Source organism: Plutella xylostella, chromosome 10 (genome assembly GCF_932276165.1).
Source record: "Plutella xylostella chromosome 10, ilPluXylo3.1, whole genome shotgun sequence".
NCBI lineage: Eukaryota > Metazoa > Arthropoda > Insecta > Lepidoptera > Plutellidae > Plutella > Plutella xylostella.
In genome coordinates this window covers 8,011,917-8,028,968 of record NC_063990.1, presented here as the reverse complement: position 1 = coordinate 8,028,968, position 17,052 = coordinate 8,011,917, and the positions used below count along the sequence as shown (strand labels likewise).

General features: G+C 43.5%; 1 protein-coding gene across 1 annotated transcript in view; it reads left to right on the top strand.

The window, feature by feature from the left end:
• The window catches only part of LOC105393656 (protein KIAA0100), a 58,216-nt gene that overhangs the window by 19,509 nt on the left and 21,655 nt on the right, over positions 1–17,052 (top strand). The window contains exons 19-25 of the mRNA XM_048623764.1: positions 4,157–4,311; positions 4,547–4,630; positions 4,787–4,959; positions 5,292–5,456; positions 7,192–7,392; positions 15,232–15,425; positions 15,714–15,829. Coding sequence (XP_048479721.1) covers positions 4,157–4,311; positions 4,547–4,630; positions 4,787–4,959; positions 5,292–5,456; positions 7,192–7,392; positions 15,232–15,425; positions 15,714–15,829 — 1,088 coding nt within the window. The remainder of the gene's footprint in view (positions 1–4,156; positions 4,312–4,546; positions 4,631–4,786; positions 4,960–5,291; positions 5,457–7,191; positions 7,393–15,231; positions 15,426–15,713; positions 15,830–17,052) is intronic.

Here is a 17,052-nt window from a genome sequence, read left to right as displayed (position 1 = left end):
CTCGGGGATGCGATGTTTGTTCAAGTTGAAGGAGAGTGTGTCGTCCTCCGGGTGCCACACCATGCCCAGCAGCTTCCCCGGGTCCAGTTGCAGCAGTCTAGGGTCTTCAGCTTCAGATGACGACAGCTGAGCGAGCACGATGCGGCTGTTCGACGTCCACTTCTGCAGGTCGTAGTTCGCGAAGTGATGTATCTTGTTGACTTCAGTGGAGATGCGCACCGCCTCTTCTTCTGTTTCGTAGCTCGCCAGGTAGTCGTCCACGTAGTGATTTCTCACCACGGCCTCGGCTGCCTCCGGGTAGATGTCCTTGTAGCGCTCGGCGTTGCTATTTTTCACGTAAATAGCCGTACACGGTGATGAAGTCGCACCGAATATGACGCTCTTCATGCGATACTCGGTAGGCGGGCCGGCGCGTCGATCTCCCCTCCATAGGAAGCGCTGCATGTCGCGATCTTCTTCTCGGATGTGAACGCGCATGAACATATCTTTTATGTCCGCGCTCACCGCCACTGCATGTTGCCGGAACCGCATGAGGACCCCCGGGAGTGACTGCAGGAGGTCTGGGCCGGGCAGCAGCATGTCGTTGAGACTTGTCCCTCTCGTTCGAGCGGCGGCGTCGTGGACGATCCTCAGTTTCTCCGGCTTCTGAGGGTTGATGACAGCGAAGTGAGGCAGGTACCAGATCTTCTCGTTCTTCTCACGCGGCGCCTCCTCAGCGTAGCCGCTGTCGAGCAGCACCTGCATCTGTGCGTTGTACCGCGTCTTCATAGCTTCGTTCTTGTCCAGCTTCCTCTCGAGTAACTCGAGTCGCTTCATTGTACTCGAGTAGTTGTCTGGTGGCCGAGGGTCGTCTTCCTTCCACAGGAGGCATGTTTCGTAGCCTCCCGCCGGTAGTGCGCGCGTGTTTTCTTCTAGCTGCGTAAGCGCGCGTCGCTCGGCCTCTGTGTATGATTTCTTCTTGTCGACGCACAGCGACTCGAGTGCGAAGTGGTCCCGCATCATTTTCTCCATTGTCTCTTCTTGAAGCGGCTGCACCGTGAGGTGGTGCACGCGCTGCACTGCCGGCTGTCGGTACTGCACGCCGTGTAGCACCCACCCGAGCGTCGTGAGTGACGCCACAGGTTGTCCGCGCGCGCCCGACTTGAAAGCGTGCGTGAGCAGCAACTCCCAGTTATCTTGCCCGAGCAGGATGTCGACTTCGCTCGTGTTACGCCCGCAGATCTTCAAGTTGACTCGGCGCGACTCACTGGCGTCGATCTTCATGCCCGACACCCCTTCTATGTAAAAGGGTGACGGCGGTCCCGTCGCTCCGATCTGCTGCGCGACTGCTGACTCGATGAGTGTGCACGTCGACCCGTCGTCTAGTAGCGCGTAGGTGTCGAGCGACCCCTTTGGCCCGGTGACTCGTACTTGTAGTATCTTCAGGAGCCCCGTTGCACTTCTTTCTTCTCGCGCTGTTGTTACTGCTTCAGATTCTTGCGATTGGACGACTTGCGTACTGGCGGTCGATGCGTAGGTACCGCCATGCAGCAGCGGATGGTGCATGTAGGTACACCCGTCCTTGTCGCACTGCTTCGGCTTGCAGGAGTGTCGGTACTTGCGGATCTTCATGCAGCGGAAACATAGTTTGTATTTCTTCGCTATGTCCCACCTCGCAGGTACTTCGGCTCGCTTCAGTGTCGGACAGGCGGCAGCTTCATGCTTCCCACCGCAGATGGGGCACGCAGGCTTCGCAGCTGTAGTTGTGTCGACGTGGTACGTGCGCGCAGTCTTCTTTGGCGCGGGCTCCCGCCGGTCACTCGCTGCGATGTCCATGGGCGCGAAGCGGCTGCACCGTGCCGCGGCCCGCTTGGCGAACTGCGTCAGCTTGACCAGGTCGGGGATGTCTTCAGGCTGCTCGGTGATGTAGGTGTAGCACTCGTTGCGCAGTGTGGCCGGCAGCTTTTCCACGACGTTGTTGACGATCTCCGCATTGTGTAGGTACTGCTCCTTCTTCAATGCCACCACTGTGGCCGTCGCGTTGGTCATCGTCGCGGCGAAGTCGCAGATGGCCTTTGGAGTGTCGACGATCTTCGGTAGTCTGCGCAGCTTCTCCATTTCGTGAATGATGAGTGCGTCCGGCCTCCCGAATTGCGCAGACAGCAGCTCCATCACTTCTCTCGTAGAGGGCGTCCCGATGAACAGGCAGTGGACGGCCTCCTTCGCTGCTCCTTTGATGGCTCTGCGCAGTCGAGACAGGTTCTCTTGCTCCGTGAGGGACTGCGCAGATTCTTCATAGGCCGCCTTGAATGGCAGCCAATCACTCGATGCCCCGCTGAACGTTGGTAGCTCGTTGACATGGCGCGGCGCGGCGACATGTTGAGGCGGCGACGGCAGCGCACGTGCAGCGAGGGCGATGGCTTCGGCTAGCTCCTTGTAGTCGAAGGCGCTCGGTCGTGGGTCGTAACGATGCTGCACCGGACGCGGCGGCTCGTACACGTGCGGCTCTGACGTGTACGGGTTCGGTGGCAGCTGTACTCTCGGCTCGTCGGCACCCATGGGACACGGCTCACGACGTGCAGACGGCGGCGCGGCGTTCTCCAGTGCGGCTCCCGGTGGACTGGCTTCGATGCGCGGCTCTGGCATCGATGTCCGGCGTGGGAGGCCCGCTGTCGCTCCGGCGTCTTCTCTCGGCACGGCGCGATGTGGTTGCATGGTCAGCGCGAGAGTACTTTGTTGTACCCACTCGGACATGCGGACACCCCTTATGGTGGAGGTGTCGTCTTCATCTTCTTCATCGTCCGTTTCTTCTTCCAGCATGGCCACCCGTACGGCGGCTAACTCCATTTGTTTCTTCAGAAGCTCTTCCTTGGCCTTCAGCAACTCCCGGCGGCGACCCTTTGAAGACGCATTTGAACATGCGCGACGTGGCGTGTGCGGCTTGACGGGCTTCGGCGTCGCAGGGGTAGGCGCGGGGGGCGCGGGGGCAGGGACACGGGCTGTAGCGGAGGCGGGCGCCGTGACTTCTGAGGCGGCCGCAGTGCTTGATGCTTCGTTCGATGTGTCCGTGGATGCTCCCGTTGACGTGTAGGTATCCCCGCTGCTCGTGGTTGCCGTCGTCGCGGTGGCCTCAGTACCGGTGCTGTCCGTGGCACCGGCTACCGAGGCTGACTTGGAGGCGCTTCTTGTGTTCACCATGCTTGATCTTCAATCCGGCGCTCGAATGGACCAGAAAATGTGACGCACCCCTTCGATACAGCACGTCACATTAAAATCGTTTGTAGAATCGTTTGCGAAAATCGTTTGTGAAGCTGATCGAAGAGCAAGCAGGGATTCTTCTTTCTTCCTATTGTAGGGCAGGGCAGGTGCTTGAAATGAGAAGGCTTTTTTCTTCTATTATTAGGAGGCTTCTTTGCTTCTTGGAGGCTGCGAGCGGAATGAACGAGGCGGCCCGGACCGCCTATATTTAAATGCGCTCTCCGCCGCGCGGGCGGTGGGAGGCGGGGCAAGAAATGCGTCGACCAATCAGAGCGCTTTGCACCATAAGCGCCCTCATTGGTACTATCTACTATCTATTATCGCGCCTAACAAGCCTCATAGTTTATTAATAAATAAACAACTTATACTAGGTATATTTACAAACTATTAAAACTATTACCAGATATTATACCTACTACAAACAATAACTATGTTAGATCTTTACCTACCTATAAACATAACCAAATAAACTTTATTAAACTTAAACAAACAAATAATTATAAACAATTAAATCAATCAACTAGTCTAAACAGTCTTGAACAAGTAGTAACTTTGATAGCGCTCACCAATCACCTATTAGTACCGGAGCTTTATTATTTAAAAAAAAACTCTTTATAAGTATACCATATTGTAATATTCACTGTAAACGCTCGCAGTTGGTGAAGAAAATCATGGCAAACTCAAGCTGTTTTGCTTTATCTCACTCTAATCGTTATACTGGCAATACTATCCTCCATTATATGACAGCCGCCATTTTAATACTATTTCTTTAACTGCGCACATTATAATAATCAACAGAACAAGATAAAACATATTTACCCGCCGCCATTTTCATATTATTTCTTTATCTGCGCACTTTATACTAATCAACAAAACAAGATTAAAAATATAAATTTAATTTACCTTTTCCACCCTACAGGTGCAAGAGCTATGCCGCCCACACCTATTCCTGCCAGCCGGTAAAGTGGAGGAACTGTACCAGGCGCTCAGACAGAAGGATGCCCAGATCTACGTGCAGAGATGCCGCGCCGCCCCCCCGCCCCGCACCCGCCTCATAGCCTGCTGTCTCACCTCGTATGTAGCTTGTCTACTAGAGAGAGAGAGAGAGAGAGAGAGAGATAGATATACGTGCAGAGATACCGAGCCGCCTCGCACCTGCTGTCTCACCCCGTATGTCAGAGTATGAGAGAGAGAGAGAAAGAGAGAGAGAGAGAGAGAGAGAGAGAGAGATAGATATAATTCCAGCCGAGTCTAGCCATCCCACATACGCTTGTGGTTGTAAATTAATTATAAACTCGTTGTGTTACAGATTCAAAATTTTGGCTCTAGCAGACCCATCGATACATGGAACGCAAAATGCTACTGATAAACTGAGGGAAATTGACTTTGACAGGTGAGAATTTTCATTTGTTTATTGATTTCCCATCCAAAGACGTAGTTTCAGAGCTCGATTGCGCCAACCAATGTTTTTTGTAAACTCCACTTTTGGGACATTTTCATTTACAATATTTATTATTGTCTGTGATCATAGCTTCTTTTATTCCCCCAGCCCGTGGCCAGAAGAAGGGCTAGAGTTCTCGACTCTCTGGTTCCGGTTCATCAACGTGTCGGCCGCGAGTTGGCAGCTTCTTCTGAGGGACTTCCCACAGCCGCTCGTGAGCCTCAGCCAGCTCAGCCTGTGGGGCACCCTCGGGGCGGCCGAGGAAAAGCCTAGGGCGAGAGGTATGATTATGTCGAAGTGTTTTGATTCGGTATGTGGGAGTGTAAAGTAGTTTTTAGTATTTTGATCGGTGGCGGCACCTGCAATAAGTTTGTTAGTTTTTTTTCATATTCTAAGTTTAAACGACGCTAAAACTAAAATGTATGCCTTCAGATCGCATCGCCACCATTATACCGACTGTTTCATCATCATCATCGTCTAGCTAGCTAGCTAGTCTATAGCTGCCAACTGTAAGCCTCTTCCAACGTTCGCCACTGGATGCGATCTATAGCTTTTCGATACAAGCCGCCTCTTTCTTCTTACACTTTTTAACGAATTGTTTCCTAAATTCCAGCGGTCCGCACAGTAGAGATCTCTCAGGGCGCGCCGTGGGGCCCGGCCGCGCTGGAGCGCAGCATGATGCCGCTCAAGTTCTACTACGACCTGTGCTGTCAGATGCAGGAGATGAGCTACGCGTTCGGGCCCTGCTGGGAGCCCGTCATTGCGCAGTGCAATCTGGGTGAGATAAATACACCCACGAGGTCACAAACAATGGAAAATCTCCAGTGACATATGGAACGTCAATGGCGGGTGGAATTTGATTGTAGTTATATTAGCAAAAAACTATACATGATTTCTTCTTGAGTAAATTCGAGCCATGACTTTCTGCAGTTGCAGTGCTTGCTGCGTTTATAAATGAATGAAAGGAGAGGATTCGTAGTGCTATCATACTGTAATAGAAGAATATCAGGTGAGTGACATAGCGTGTACGAGTGGCATCAAGCGGATTTAATGGGAAGTGATAAGTGTTTTGCACGCATTGGTCAACATACCTATCTACGTGATTTTGATTCAGGGCCTGTTTCGAAAAGTCTGCTTTATTATCGATCGTGTATAATATATACCTACGTTAACTAAGAAACAAATTCAGGAGATATGAGATAGTTATCTCCAGGAGATGTCAGTAATGTGTAGGCCACGGGGCGGTGCCCAGTAGAGGTCTCAGGGCGCGCCGTGGGGCCCGGCCGCGCTGGAGCGCAGCATGATGCCGCTCAAGTTCTACTACGACCTGTGCTGTCAGATGCAGGAGATGAGCTACGCGTTCGGGCCCTGCTGGGAGCCCGTCATTGCGCAGTGTAATCTGGGTGAGATAGTTTTAGCTAGAAATCATACATGGTTTCTTCTTGGCTATATAGTTGCTATTTGCAGCGCATGTTGCGTTTATAAACGAATGAAAGAAGACAAATCGTAGTCCTATCTTACCGCAATGGACGATTAGCGGCAGAACCGCCTACCGCTTACGAATAGTAAGTAAAAAGTGTATTGTAGGCATTGATCAACATACCCACCTACGTGATTTTTATTCAGGGCCTGTTTTGAAATGTCTGCTTTATTATCGCGTATAATACGCTACGCTAACTAAGAAACAAATACAGGACATGTGAGATAGTTTTCATCTCCAGGAGATATCAAGTAATGTGTAGGCTACGGGGCGGTGCCCAGTAGAGGTCTCAGGGCGCGCCGTGGGGCCCGGCCGCGCTGGAGCGCAGCATGATGCCGCTCAAGTTCTACTACGACCTGTGCTGTCAGATGCAGGAGATGAGCTACGCGTTCGGGCCCTGCTGGGAGCCCGTCATTGCGCAGTGCAATCTGGGTGAGATAAATTATGTTGGCTAGAAATCATACATGGTTTCATGAGTACATGGGTGCTATGGCATCTTGAAGCTCATGTTGTATTTATGAGTACGGCCGTTTCTGGCGGTATCTTCGGCAACTTCTACATCCCAGGCACCAGGAATTAGGAGGTACGTCATAAAAAAATTAATTAGTATGACGAGGGGGGTGGCCTTGGCAGTTATTGGAAAAACGCTTTCAAACGGAAGTTATGATTTTTATCGACTGGCGGCGCTAGTGCTGCGTATAAGAGATGATTCGAACCGCTTCCTTGCTGCAATAGGCGAATAGCGACTGAGGAGTAAAGCGCTCACCAATGGTATTGCGTGGGTTTAACCGGAACTAAAAAGCGCATTGTTCAACATATGTACATGATTTTAGAATTCATGGCTTGTTTTGTAAAGCCTTCTTATCAGAAAAGTCACCTGCTAACTCTCCAAAAAACGTTGAATAACACTAACCATGAAAAAATTCCAGGAGATGTGATAAAGTTTTTATTTGCATGACATTCATCTGATGTAGGCTACTCGGTACTTTAGCCAATGATCGTGAAACTCATACTATCTTAACACCTTCCCCAGCATTCGACCAAGTATCCCGGCCATCTCTCGACCCGTCGCCCCCGCTGGCGTGGTGGGACAAAGCCCGCCTAATACTGCACGGCCGACTGACTGCCAACTTCAACAAGCTGACCTGTCTACTGCACGTGTCTCTAGACCCGTATAATACTACTGAAGAGATGGAACTGACGTGGAGGAATCTGGTGTTGGATTGGACAAATGGTAAGTTCACACATGAGATTGTATAGTTATTAATGGCCGAATATAAGGCCGGCTCACTACCAACTTCAACAAGCTGACGTGTCTACTGCATGTGTCGCTCGACCCGTATAATACTACTGAGGAGATGGAACTGACGTGGAGGAATCTGGTGCTGGATTGGACTAATGGTGAGACATACAGCGTCATGCATGATATTTAATAGGTCTATTTCTTCCTCTCATTTCCTATTTTTATTTATTTTTTATTTATTTATTCTTCATTGCACAATATACAAAAGTAATTATGTACAATTAGGCGGACTTAATGCTAATGGATTCTGTTGTCCACTATTCGGCCTTCAACGTGAACGGACGTACATGGCAAATAAAGTAATTAAATAACAGATTATTAAGTCGTGGCCTAGATTTATAGCAGACTGTGTTAAAAATATTCAGTTATAATATTCAAGATAATGTTTCGGATATAAGTGCAAATAAGACAGTTAAATGAGTGCGCTGACGCCTCGTAGCCCGACGGCTACGCCTGCGGCCTGCTGCTCCACTCCACCCCAGCCCCCCGCGCCCCAGCCGCCTGCGCCAGTGCCGAGTCCACCTCGAGTAACTGCCCAAGTACTGCCTACGCAACAGCTACAGGACTACTTGAACAGAATTGAGTGCTACCTAAATGGAATTTGTTCTATTGCAACTGAAGGGAAACTTAATTCAGACCAAAAAATTAGAATTCATACCCTATGCCGTAAAGTAGGCAGTGAGACCTCGCAAATAGCTGTCCTACACCAGGCCTTAGGGCACAAGACTATTCAAGCCCAAACCGCTCTAGATGTAGCTCAAGAAAAAAGTGACCTGGTAAAAACAATTGAAGACCTTAAATCCTCCATAAATGAGTCCTCCAGACCTCATCCTTCCACCACCACCTTTGCCGATATTCTGAAAAAAGGACCGGCCCCTTTTATCCAGCCCAAAAGCTCGAGTTCAGTAGCTATCTACCCCAGCGACAAACTGTCAAGTGAAGAGACCAAGACACTTGTTCAAAAAATTATATGCCCAAATGAAATGAAGCTTCACGTGACAGGACTAAGGAAAACCAGGAATGGTGGTGTAATAATTAGCACTAACTCGAAGGAAGACATTGAAAAGCTGAAACAGTCCAAGCAATTGACCACCTCTGGTCTTACCATTGATGAGCCCCATAAACGCAAGCCCAGAGTTGTTATCATCGGAGTTCCAGTGAAGATGCAGGACTCAGACGTCTTCAAATACCTGTACCACCAAAACCTCGCCGACAAACTCCAGGACACTACACTTGAGTCTTTCCTGAGCAGCATCAAATTGAGCCACAAATCTGGTAAAAAAGACGCCAAGACCTGCAATTTTATTTTGGAAGTTCCAGCTCTCATACGGAACGTACTCATAGGGCAAAGTAGAGTTTTTCTTAATTGGTCGTCATGTCCCGTAAAGGATTTCACCATCGTGACCAGATGCTACAAGTGCCAGCAGTATGGCCACGCGGCCAAGTCGTGCCGGGAGACGGTCGCTACGTGCGGCCACTGCGGGGAGAGAGGCCACGTGTTGAAAGAATGCACCAAAATAACTGAGCCGCCAAAATGTGCAACCTGCCTCCACTTCAAAAAGCCGTGCGATCATAAGACCGGTGATGTCGATTGCCCAGCAAAAGTTATAGCCCAAAAAAGGTATATTGACTCAATTAATTATGAAGGAGCCTAAGAGCGCCACTAATTACATAAGTATCTTTATTTTGAACTCCAATATTATGTGTAATAACTTAAATAATGAGCTGGATAATTTCTCTGTATCTGAGTCTAGGACATGTGATGTAGAAATCTGCAAACGATATTTGTCCTCTTATAAGAATCCTTTTACTATACTAACGCAAAATATACGCAGCATCTCAAAAAACTTTGATAGTTTCAACATTATGTACCAGGTTCTTAATACTAACTGTGACATCATAATTGTTACCGAATGTTGGCTTACTAATCATAATGAGTTTTTACCACAGATTCCAGGATATAATATTCACAATAGTAAAACACATTATTTTCAAAATGACGGTGTTGTAGTATATACCAAAAACACTTTGTGTGTTACCGTTGAGGAACCTGATATGGAGGACTGTAACCGACTTCTTGTCAAAATTGGATCTGAGTATGCAATACTCGCAATATATAGGCCTCCCTCGTTTAAAAATACAGACAATTTTACTACATCGCTTGACAGCACGCTAAAAACACTATCATCATTTAAAACGGTGATTCTAACAGGAGACATAAATATAAACATCCTTCCAGAAAAATGCACTGATGCTGGTCAGATGTATCTGAATCTGTGCTGTTTTCACGGCCTACTTCCCGCGCACATGCTCCCTACACATGATAGCGGCTCTTGCTTAGACCACATCATGCTAAAATCAAACCGTCCGGCTCTTGCACTAGTTGCAAATTCTACAATAACAGACCACAGAACTGTCCTACTAACCTTAAATCGCACTTTACCTAAACAAATTCGCACGCATACAATTTCCAAACTGAATCTAAACAAACTTGAGGAAGACCTATGCAATATTGATCTTGACCCAGTTTATAAAAATGATGATGCGGACAGCTGCATGTCGTACTTAATAAATAACATCCAACAAGCGATTTAAAAAAATACCTTGCACATCAAGTTGAGCAATAAAAACTGCAACATCAAACCCTGGATCACTCCGGGGCTTTTACGATACATGAGACATAGGGATAAACTTCATATGAAGGCTAAATCTAACCCAGATAACGCTGTCTTACAACTATCATACAAAAGGTACCGAAATTTTTGTAATAAAATACTTAAAAAAGTTAAAATCGAGTACGAAAAAAGTGAATTACAAAAGGCGGGAAACAACAGCAAAAAAATCTGGAAGCACATTAAAAGTTTCACTTATTTGTCAAAACAACATGAATCTCCCTCAGCTCTATTACACCCCCAAGCACCCCATGTAGTATCGGCAAACAATGTAAACAACTTCTTTGCCAATATAGGAAAAAAACTAGCAGAAAAAATTGAAAAACTAACACCTGGTTCTAATACTTTCCCTACTGACAACGCCCCACTAAACTCATTTGTGTTAATTAATACTGACATGGAAGAGGTAGAAAAAATTATCATGAGTTTAAAAGACGATTGCGCAGTTGGTTGGGATAATATATCTAATAAAATCTTAAAGAAATTCAAACATATATTAATACCACCACTGACATATATTTTCCAACTATGTCTTTCCTGTGGAGTTTTTCCTAAATGTTTAAAAAAAGCAGTGGTTGTGCCCATTTATAAATCTGGCGATAAAACAGAGGTGACGAATTACCGACCCATTTCTCTTTTACCAGCTGTGTCTAAAATATTAGAAAAAATCATAAACAACAGATTAATGCAATTTCTAAACAAAAACTTTTTTATCTAGAACACAATTTGGTTTTAGGCCTAAGTTATCAGCGGCCGATGCTGTCCATGAGTTAACTGACTACTTAGCTCAAAATCTGGATAAAGGTAATCAGACAATAGGGATATTCTTAGATCTTTCCAAAGCCTTCGATACAGTATCTATCCCGATTTTACTACATAAACTCGAAATGTTAGGTATAAGAGGTACCCAGCTGAAACTATTTGAAAATTATCTGACCGAGCGCACTCAGTGCGTGAAGATAGGCAATGTCGTCAGCTCTGATCAGGAAAATACCGGTTTTGGAGTTCCTCAAGGAAGTATTCTGGGCCCTACTTTATTTCTAATATATATAAACTATCTTTGCAACCTTAAACTAGAAAACGGAATTATTCTGTCGTACGCTGATGACACTGCTCTACTTTTTTCTGCTAACGCGGAAAACAAAAATCTAGTTTACGATTATGCACAAAGAGGTTTCAATATTGTTAACCGCTGGCTTCAGCATCACCTACTTACACTTAATGCCGAGAAAACAAACTTTATTGAATTTTCAAAACAAAAACCCAAATCACAATAAAAAATTCCAAACGTATACGCTCACTATTGTAAATCCCTGGGCTATTTCTGCACCTGTCCTACAATTACTAACACAAACAAAACTAAATATCTGGGTATTATCATCGACGAAACTCTATCATTCAAGCAACATATAGAAGCTCTAAGCAGCAGAGTTCGTAAATTAATATTTGTATTTAAAAAGCTTCGTTTTATATCAGATTCCAAAATTATCAGACAAGTCTACTTTGCGCTGTGCCAATCAGTATTAACATACTGTATCACTTCGTGGGGTGGCTCGGCTAAAACCTTATTATTGAGGATCGAAAGAGCTCAAAGAGCAGTTCTTAAAGTCTCAACATTTCGCCCTTTCCGTTATCCGACGAAACTTCTATATGAATCATGCAAAGTACTAACAGTCCGCCAGTTATTTATTTCAAGTACAGTTTTAAAACAGCACACGGCACTTCCCTACAGCCCAGAATTAACAAACAAAAGGAGAGTAGATAAAGTTTGCACAATAAAAACAACCAAACATGCGTTAACATCTAGGTTTTACTTGTTCTTGGGACCAATCCTTTACAATAGGTTAAATGCTAAATTGGTCCTTTACCCGTTAACTTACACCAAGTGTAAGAACGTTCTCCAGAAATCTCTACAAGAGATGTCCTACGAAGATACAGAGAACTTATTAACTATTGTCAAGGGGTTCCGCTCATCTGGCATAATCTTTATTGACCAAAACTCATTTCGCATAACTCGTACGGTCTAAACTTTTTTGGCCGAACCATCACTTTGCCAAGACTTATGTGGCATAAGGCTCGTTTCGTCTAAAACTCTTTAGGCACAATCTTTAAACCCCTAAGTTTCGTTTGCTCAAATTTATGTTCGTCTATACCTATGTATAATCTTGTTTCTCCTAATGTTATCTTAATAAATAATATATTAAGTATGTAGTAAATGTACAAATTGTGGTATTTTTCTCCTACATCCCGAAAATCACGATATTGTATTATCAAAAAATCGAAAGTTAACGACCAATATAATTATTACAAACCCCATGAGATCGAAACCTAAAAATAGGTGCGACGACGAGCAAAGCGAGGAGGAGCGTGTTAGGTGCACATGTTCATCAAAACCAAAGCGGAGCGCAGCGAAGCGGAGCGGAGCGTTTTCCAAACAGCGGAAACAATACAAGGCACCAGTTTGCGCTATGTAGGGAGACGCTCCGTCAAAGTTAAAGCCAAACGAATATTATTACTTTGTATAAACCTATGCCATAGCATTATTAGGCTATTCAAGATTTGGCCATACCATTATCAGGCTAAACAATGTTATGCGAAATAACTTTTTACTAAACGAGATTTATGCCATACGATTTTCGGCGTAACGAGACTTTGACCAAACGTTACTATGCAATACGAGATTAGGCAAAAAAATCTTATGCCAAAAAAGGTAGAACCATTGTCAAGTGATAATTGTTACCGTTTAATTTAACTTATTATTATTACTGTTTAATGATCATACTGTTATTTAGTAGTTGCTTACCGATAGCTTTTGTAATAAATGTAATAAGACTCAATTATTGTTACCTTCAACTTGTGTTTTTTATTGGGATTGCATAACCTATAGTACATAACTTGCTGCATGTTTCATATAATTTAATTGTATTTATACCTACTTTAAGTGTTTATAAAAATAGCTAGCTAATTAGAGTGTACTACCCCGAGAAACAATTGTATTGTTTGGGGTGTTATGCATAAATGTATATGTCTTGTTTGAAAATGAATAAACGATTTAATTTTTTTTTTTTTTTTTTAACTAAACAATACTTTTAACTTATATAATTACCTACACCTAACATAAATTGCCTTGTTTATAATAAATCTAACATAAAACACTTAGAAAGTAAGATTACTTAATATTTTCTGTTCTAAGATTATTTAATTTAGATTCTTAAATTGTTTAATTTAGAGCTTTTCCATCTGAAATACAGGAAAAACTCTGTTATTTCCTAGTTCAGATCAGCATTTTAAACTACCTTTAGCATTAAGAGTTGACCTATTATTGTAAATCACATTTAGCATTAAGTATTTTCTGAATAAATATTCTATTCTATTCTATTCTATTCTATCAAAAACCTACGTAGAATTTCTGGGTATCGTATACTTTTAATTGATCTCTGAGTTCAGTTGACCGAAGTTGTCAATATACAGGGTGTTAACTAGAATGCGTTTGAGCGGAAAATGGGGGTTAGTATTAGTCTAACCAAGCACGTTTCTAAGGAAAAAAACATCAGAATCTCGAATATTTATGTTTAAAGTCTAAAGTAAAGTGGAAAGTTTTACCTTAATCAAAAACATGGTCACCCTACACAAACACATAACCAATGAGACATTCGATTGCAAAAGAACACACACTGTAAATTTGTTATCAACTTCACTTTTCATAATTTATTTGATGTAACTATGATTGTTATTAATTACACAGTAGGTAATAACAATTATTAAATAAAATTGAAATTATTCATGGTGATTAATGACATACTAATCAACAATTAAACAGCTGATTGTCATAAAGTTTGATAGATCGTACAGAATATATGACTTTCTAGGAGCTCAGAACAATAATTAAACCTTTTTACTCAGAATAAGGTAAGCGTTTAGTATTCACCCTTGATACTCACCACATTTTATTTTTCTTTTATTACCTAAAGATACGTACAGACCGGCCCAACGAACGCCCACCGATGGACATTTATCATACATAATACAGGGGCAGATTGAGCAACGAAGGTCAACAAAACCCGTTCGTTGGCGTTCGTTTGGCCGGTCTGTATGCAGCTAAAGATAAAAGACCACAATGCATAACAGGATGATAACAGGGTCTACTTCAATGACGAATTGGTTTACTTACACTCGCTCATCTCGATTTGTGTTGTGTACTTGCGATTGAGACGTCTTTGATGACGAATAGTACGGAAATCCTCATAATAAGTATGGCCTCACTTTAAATACCAGTAGAATAATAACAATCTCGCGTATCATAACCATCGAGTATTTATGATAGTCATTACCTTCTCTGTGGATCTAGTCTGTCAGTCAGTCATTGTTGTTTACTTGTTTACAATAATTTTATACAATTATTACCTAAAAGGGAAAAGGTACCTACAATTCTATCTTTTGATTACCAAGCCTTGTTCCTCATTTCGTTTTATGTTGTGCTGTGCTGTGAATACGTGTGACCTATGTTATGAAGCATAAAATGAAAATGTTCTGTATTCATAAAAGATAATTGTGTATCAATAAAGTGATACTTATGGAGTAAAATGAAATGTCTACAATGGATTGGGTACTTTGAGTACACAAATTCTCGGTAGGTACCTCGACGATGTGGCTCCACGAGTGTGGTGCAGATGCACGCATACTTTTTTATTGACCTTGGCTTTGAATTGTTTGGCCTTGATCTTGGCTTTCAAGTTCATGGTCATTCTGTCAAACGTACCTAAACCTGAATAGGGTGACTATGAAATTTTAAAATGTACTAAATAAAACTGTTTTATGTTGGTCAGCTTAAAGCAAATAAAATATGTTTTTTAATGTCTTATCGTGTTCAGTATCATCAGCTGTATCTACCATTTCCCGCTCCAACGCAATTAAGTTAACACCCTGTATTGACATATTAGATTTTTAGCGTTGTCAACTCACCATAGAGACAGCCACAAGTAAGGTTTCCCAGATTTATCTTCCAAAACGTTATCACATTTATCACAAAGATCAACAAAGCGACCTATGACAACCTCTCTTCATCACATTTCATCTTTAAAATCTCTTCTCTGCTCAGGAAAACTTGGCTTCCTCGGCGAGCTAAACATCTTCGTTCGCACCGCGTCCAAGTACGACGACTGTCGCGTATTACGAGTGCCGGGACTGAAGCAGTCCGTGCGCATGATGTGGCGCTGCGGCGGGGGCGCCAACGACCACCACGCGCCCGCCCCCTGCGCCCCCACGCGCCTGCCCGAGTACTCCAGCAACCAGGTACAATGAAGTAATGGCAGGGGCGGTAAAAGTTGAAATATCTTTTGAATAAGTTTCGCTCTCTTGGCACTCCACTGCGTGTCAGATATACTATGCCAAAATTGTCAACTGATCTGTAATGGCCAAATATTCACACTCATATTACAATAAAGTTTTGAAGATATGAGAACAAGCCCCTAGAAGTAGACTCGACATTACTCGATCTGAACAGGCTCCAACGATTTGCCGCTACCTCTAGACATTACATACACCAAAAAAAATGAATTGACATTTACTTGATATTTGCAGGAGCACGATTCGTACCGCGCATTCCGATCGCACGGCCTGGATCTCATCATCAACATGGACACGAAGCCCATCGAGCGCGACGGACCCGTGCTGTTACTTTATGGAAGCACTTTGAGGTAACCTATACATTTGTGCCCTTCTTTATACAGCTTACGCTGAGTTGCAGAGAGGAACTTTACGCTAATATCAAACTTAAATGTATTGCTGCCTTGCTTTGACAGTATATGCACAGAAAGAGAGAGACATAGATTTAATGTCGACATTAGTTAAAGTTCGTTTCTGCAACTCGGCATTAGTTGTACGCCTTGGCACAGAATAATAACTAGTACCAGGTACAGAAGTCCATCTTCGCAATGGCTTGCAAAGAAATATGACTCCATCCCATAAGCAATAAGATCTAATTTAGATCGCGTTCCAGCCGCACACGTTTTTATTTACTTACCTACCAATTAATTTTTGAGGGAATATGCGCCTTATTTCACTGGACTACGGTGCATAATAAGTTATACGTGGTTATACGCATTGAAAAAGAAGCCACCTTAGGGTTGCCTCAGCACCACAGACTACAACGTTTACTAAGCAACGGACTGACTTTGTAAAAAGAATGTCATGTGTTAAAACAAAATTAATTTGAATTTAGAATACAAAGCTATTCCAAACTTTTTTTCTATTGAAAATAACCAGTAAAAACAATAACAATTTCATAGTTAAGATATTTTGAAGTACATAAAATATGTATGAATCTAAGTACCTAAAACATTTAATTTTGTGAAAACATGTTTTTTTTTCGTTATTATTTATATTATGCATATAATTTATGTTATGATAAAGAACGTGTTAGTTTCGTTAAGCACTAATCCCACTCAGCGCACATTTTATAATCGATTCATTAATACATTTTGAAGGTAGTTGTGTCTGTAAATTTAATACTTTAACGAAAACAAAATTGGAATAGACTTTGTTCAACATGGAGAAAAAAAGGGTTTGTAGTTCGGATTAATTTCATTTCAAATAAGGAACGTAGAAGAAATCAATAAAATACTTAGATTAGTTTTACCTGTCAGCTTTTGGTAATCTAAAAAAAAAATTGGATCACGATCCGTATTTTCACGCACAGTATTTTGCTGTTTTTTTTCTTTTTATGTCCATTTTTCTATTCACAAATTCTAATAAATACCTAAATACGACATTTATAAATAAATAAAATAAACTAGTACGAAATAGGAACAAATAGCGCGCGCTTGTATCGTCTTCCGCTTGCGGCAGCCGACTAGATTCGCCCCCTCGATGGGGCAGGCGCCAGGCTGGCGCCTGCGCCGCCCACGCGCGGAGTGACACA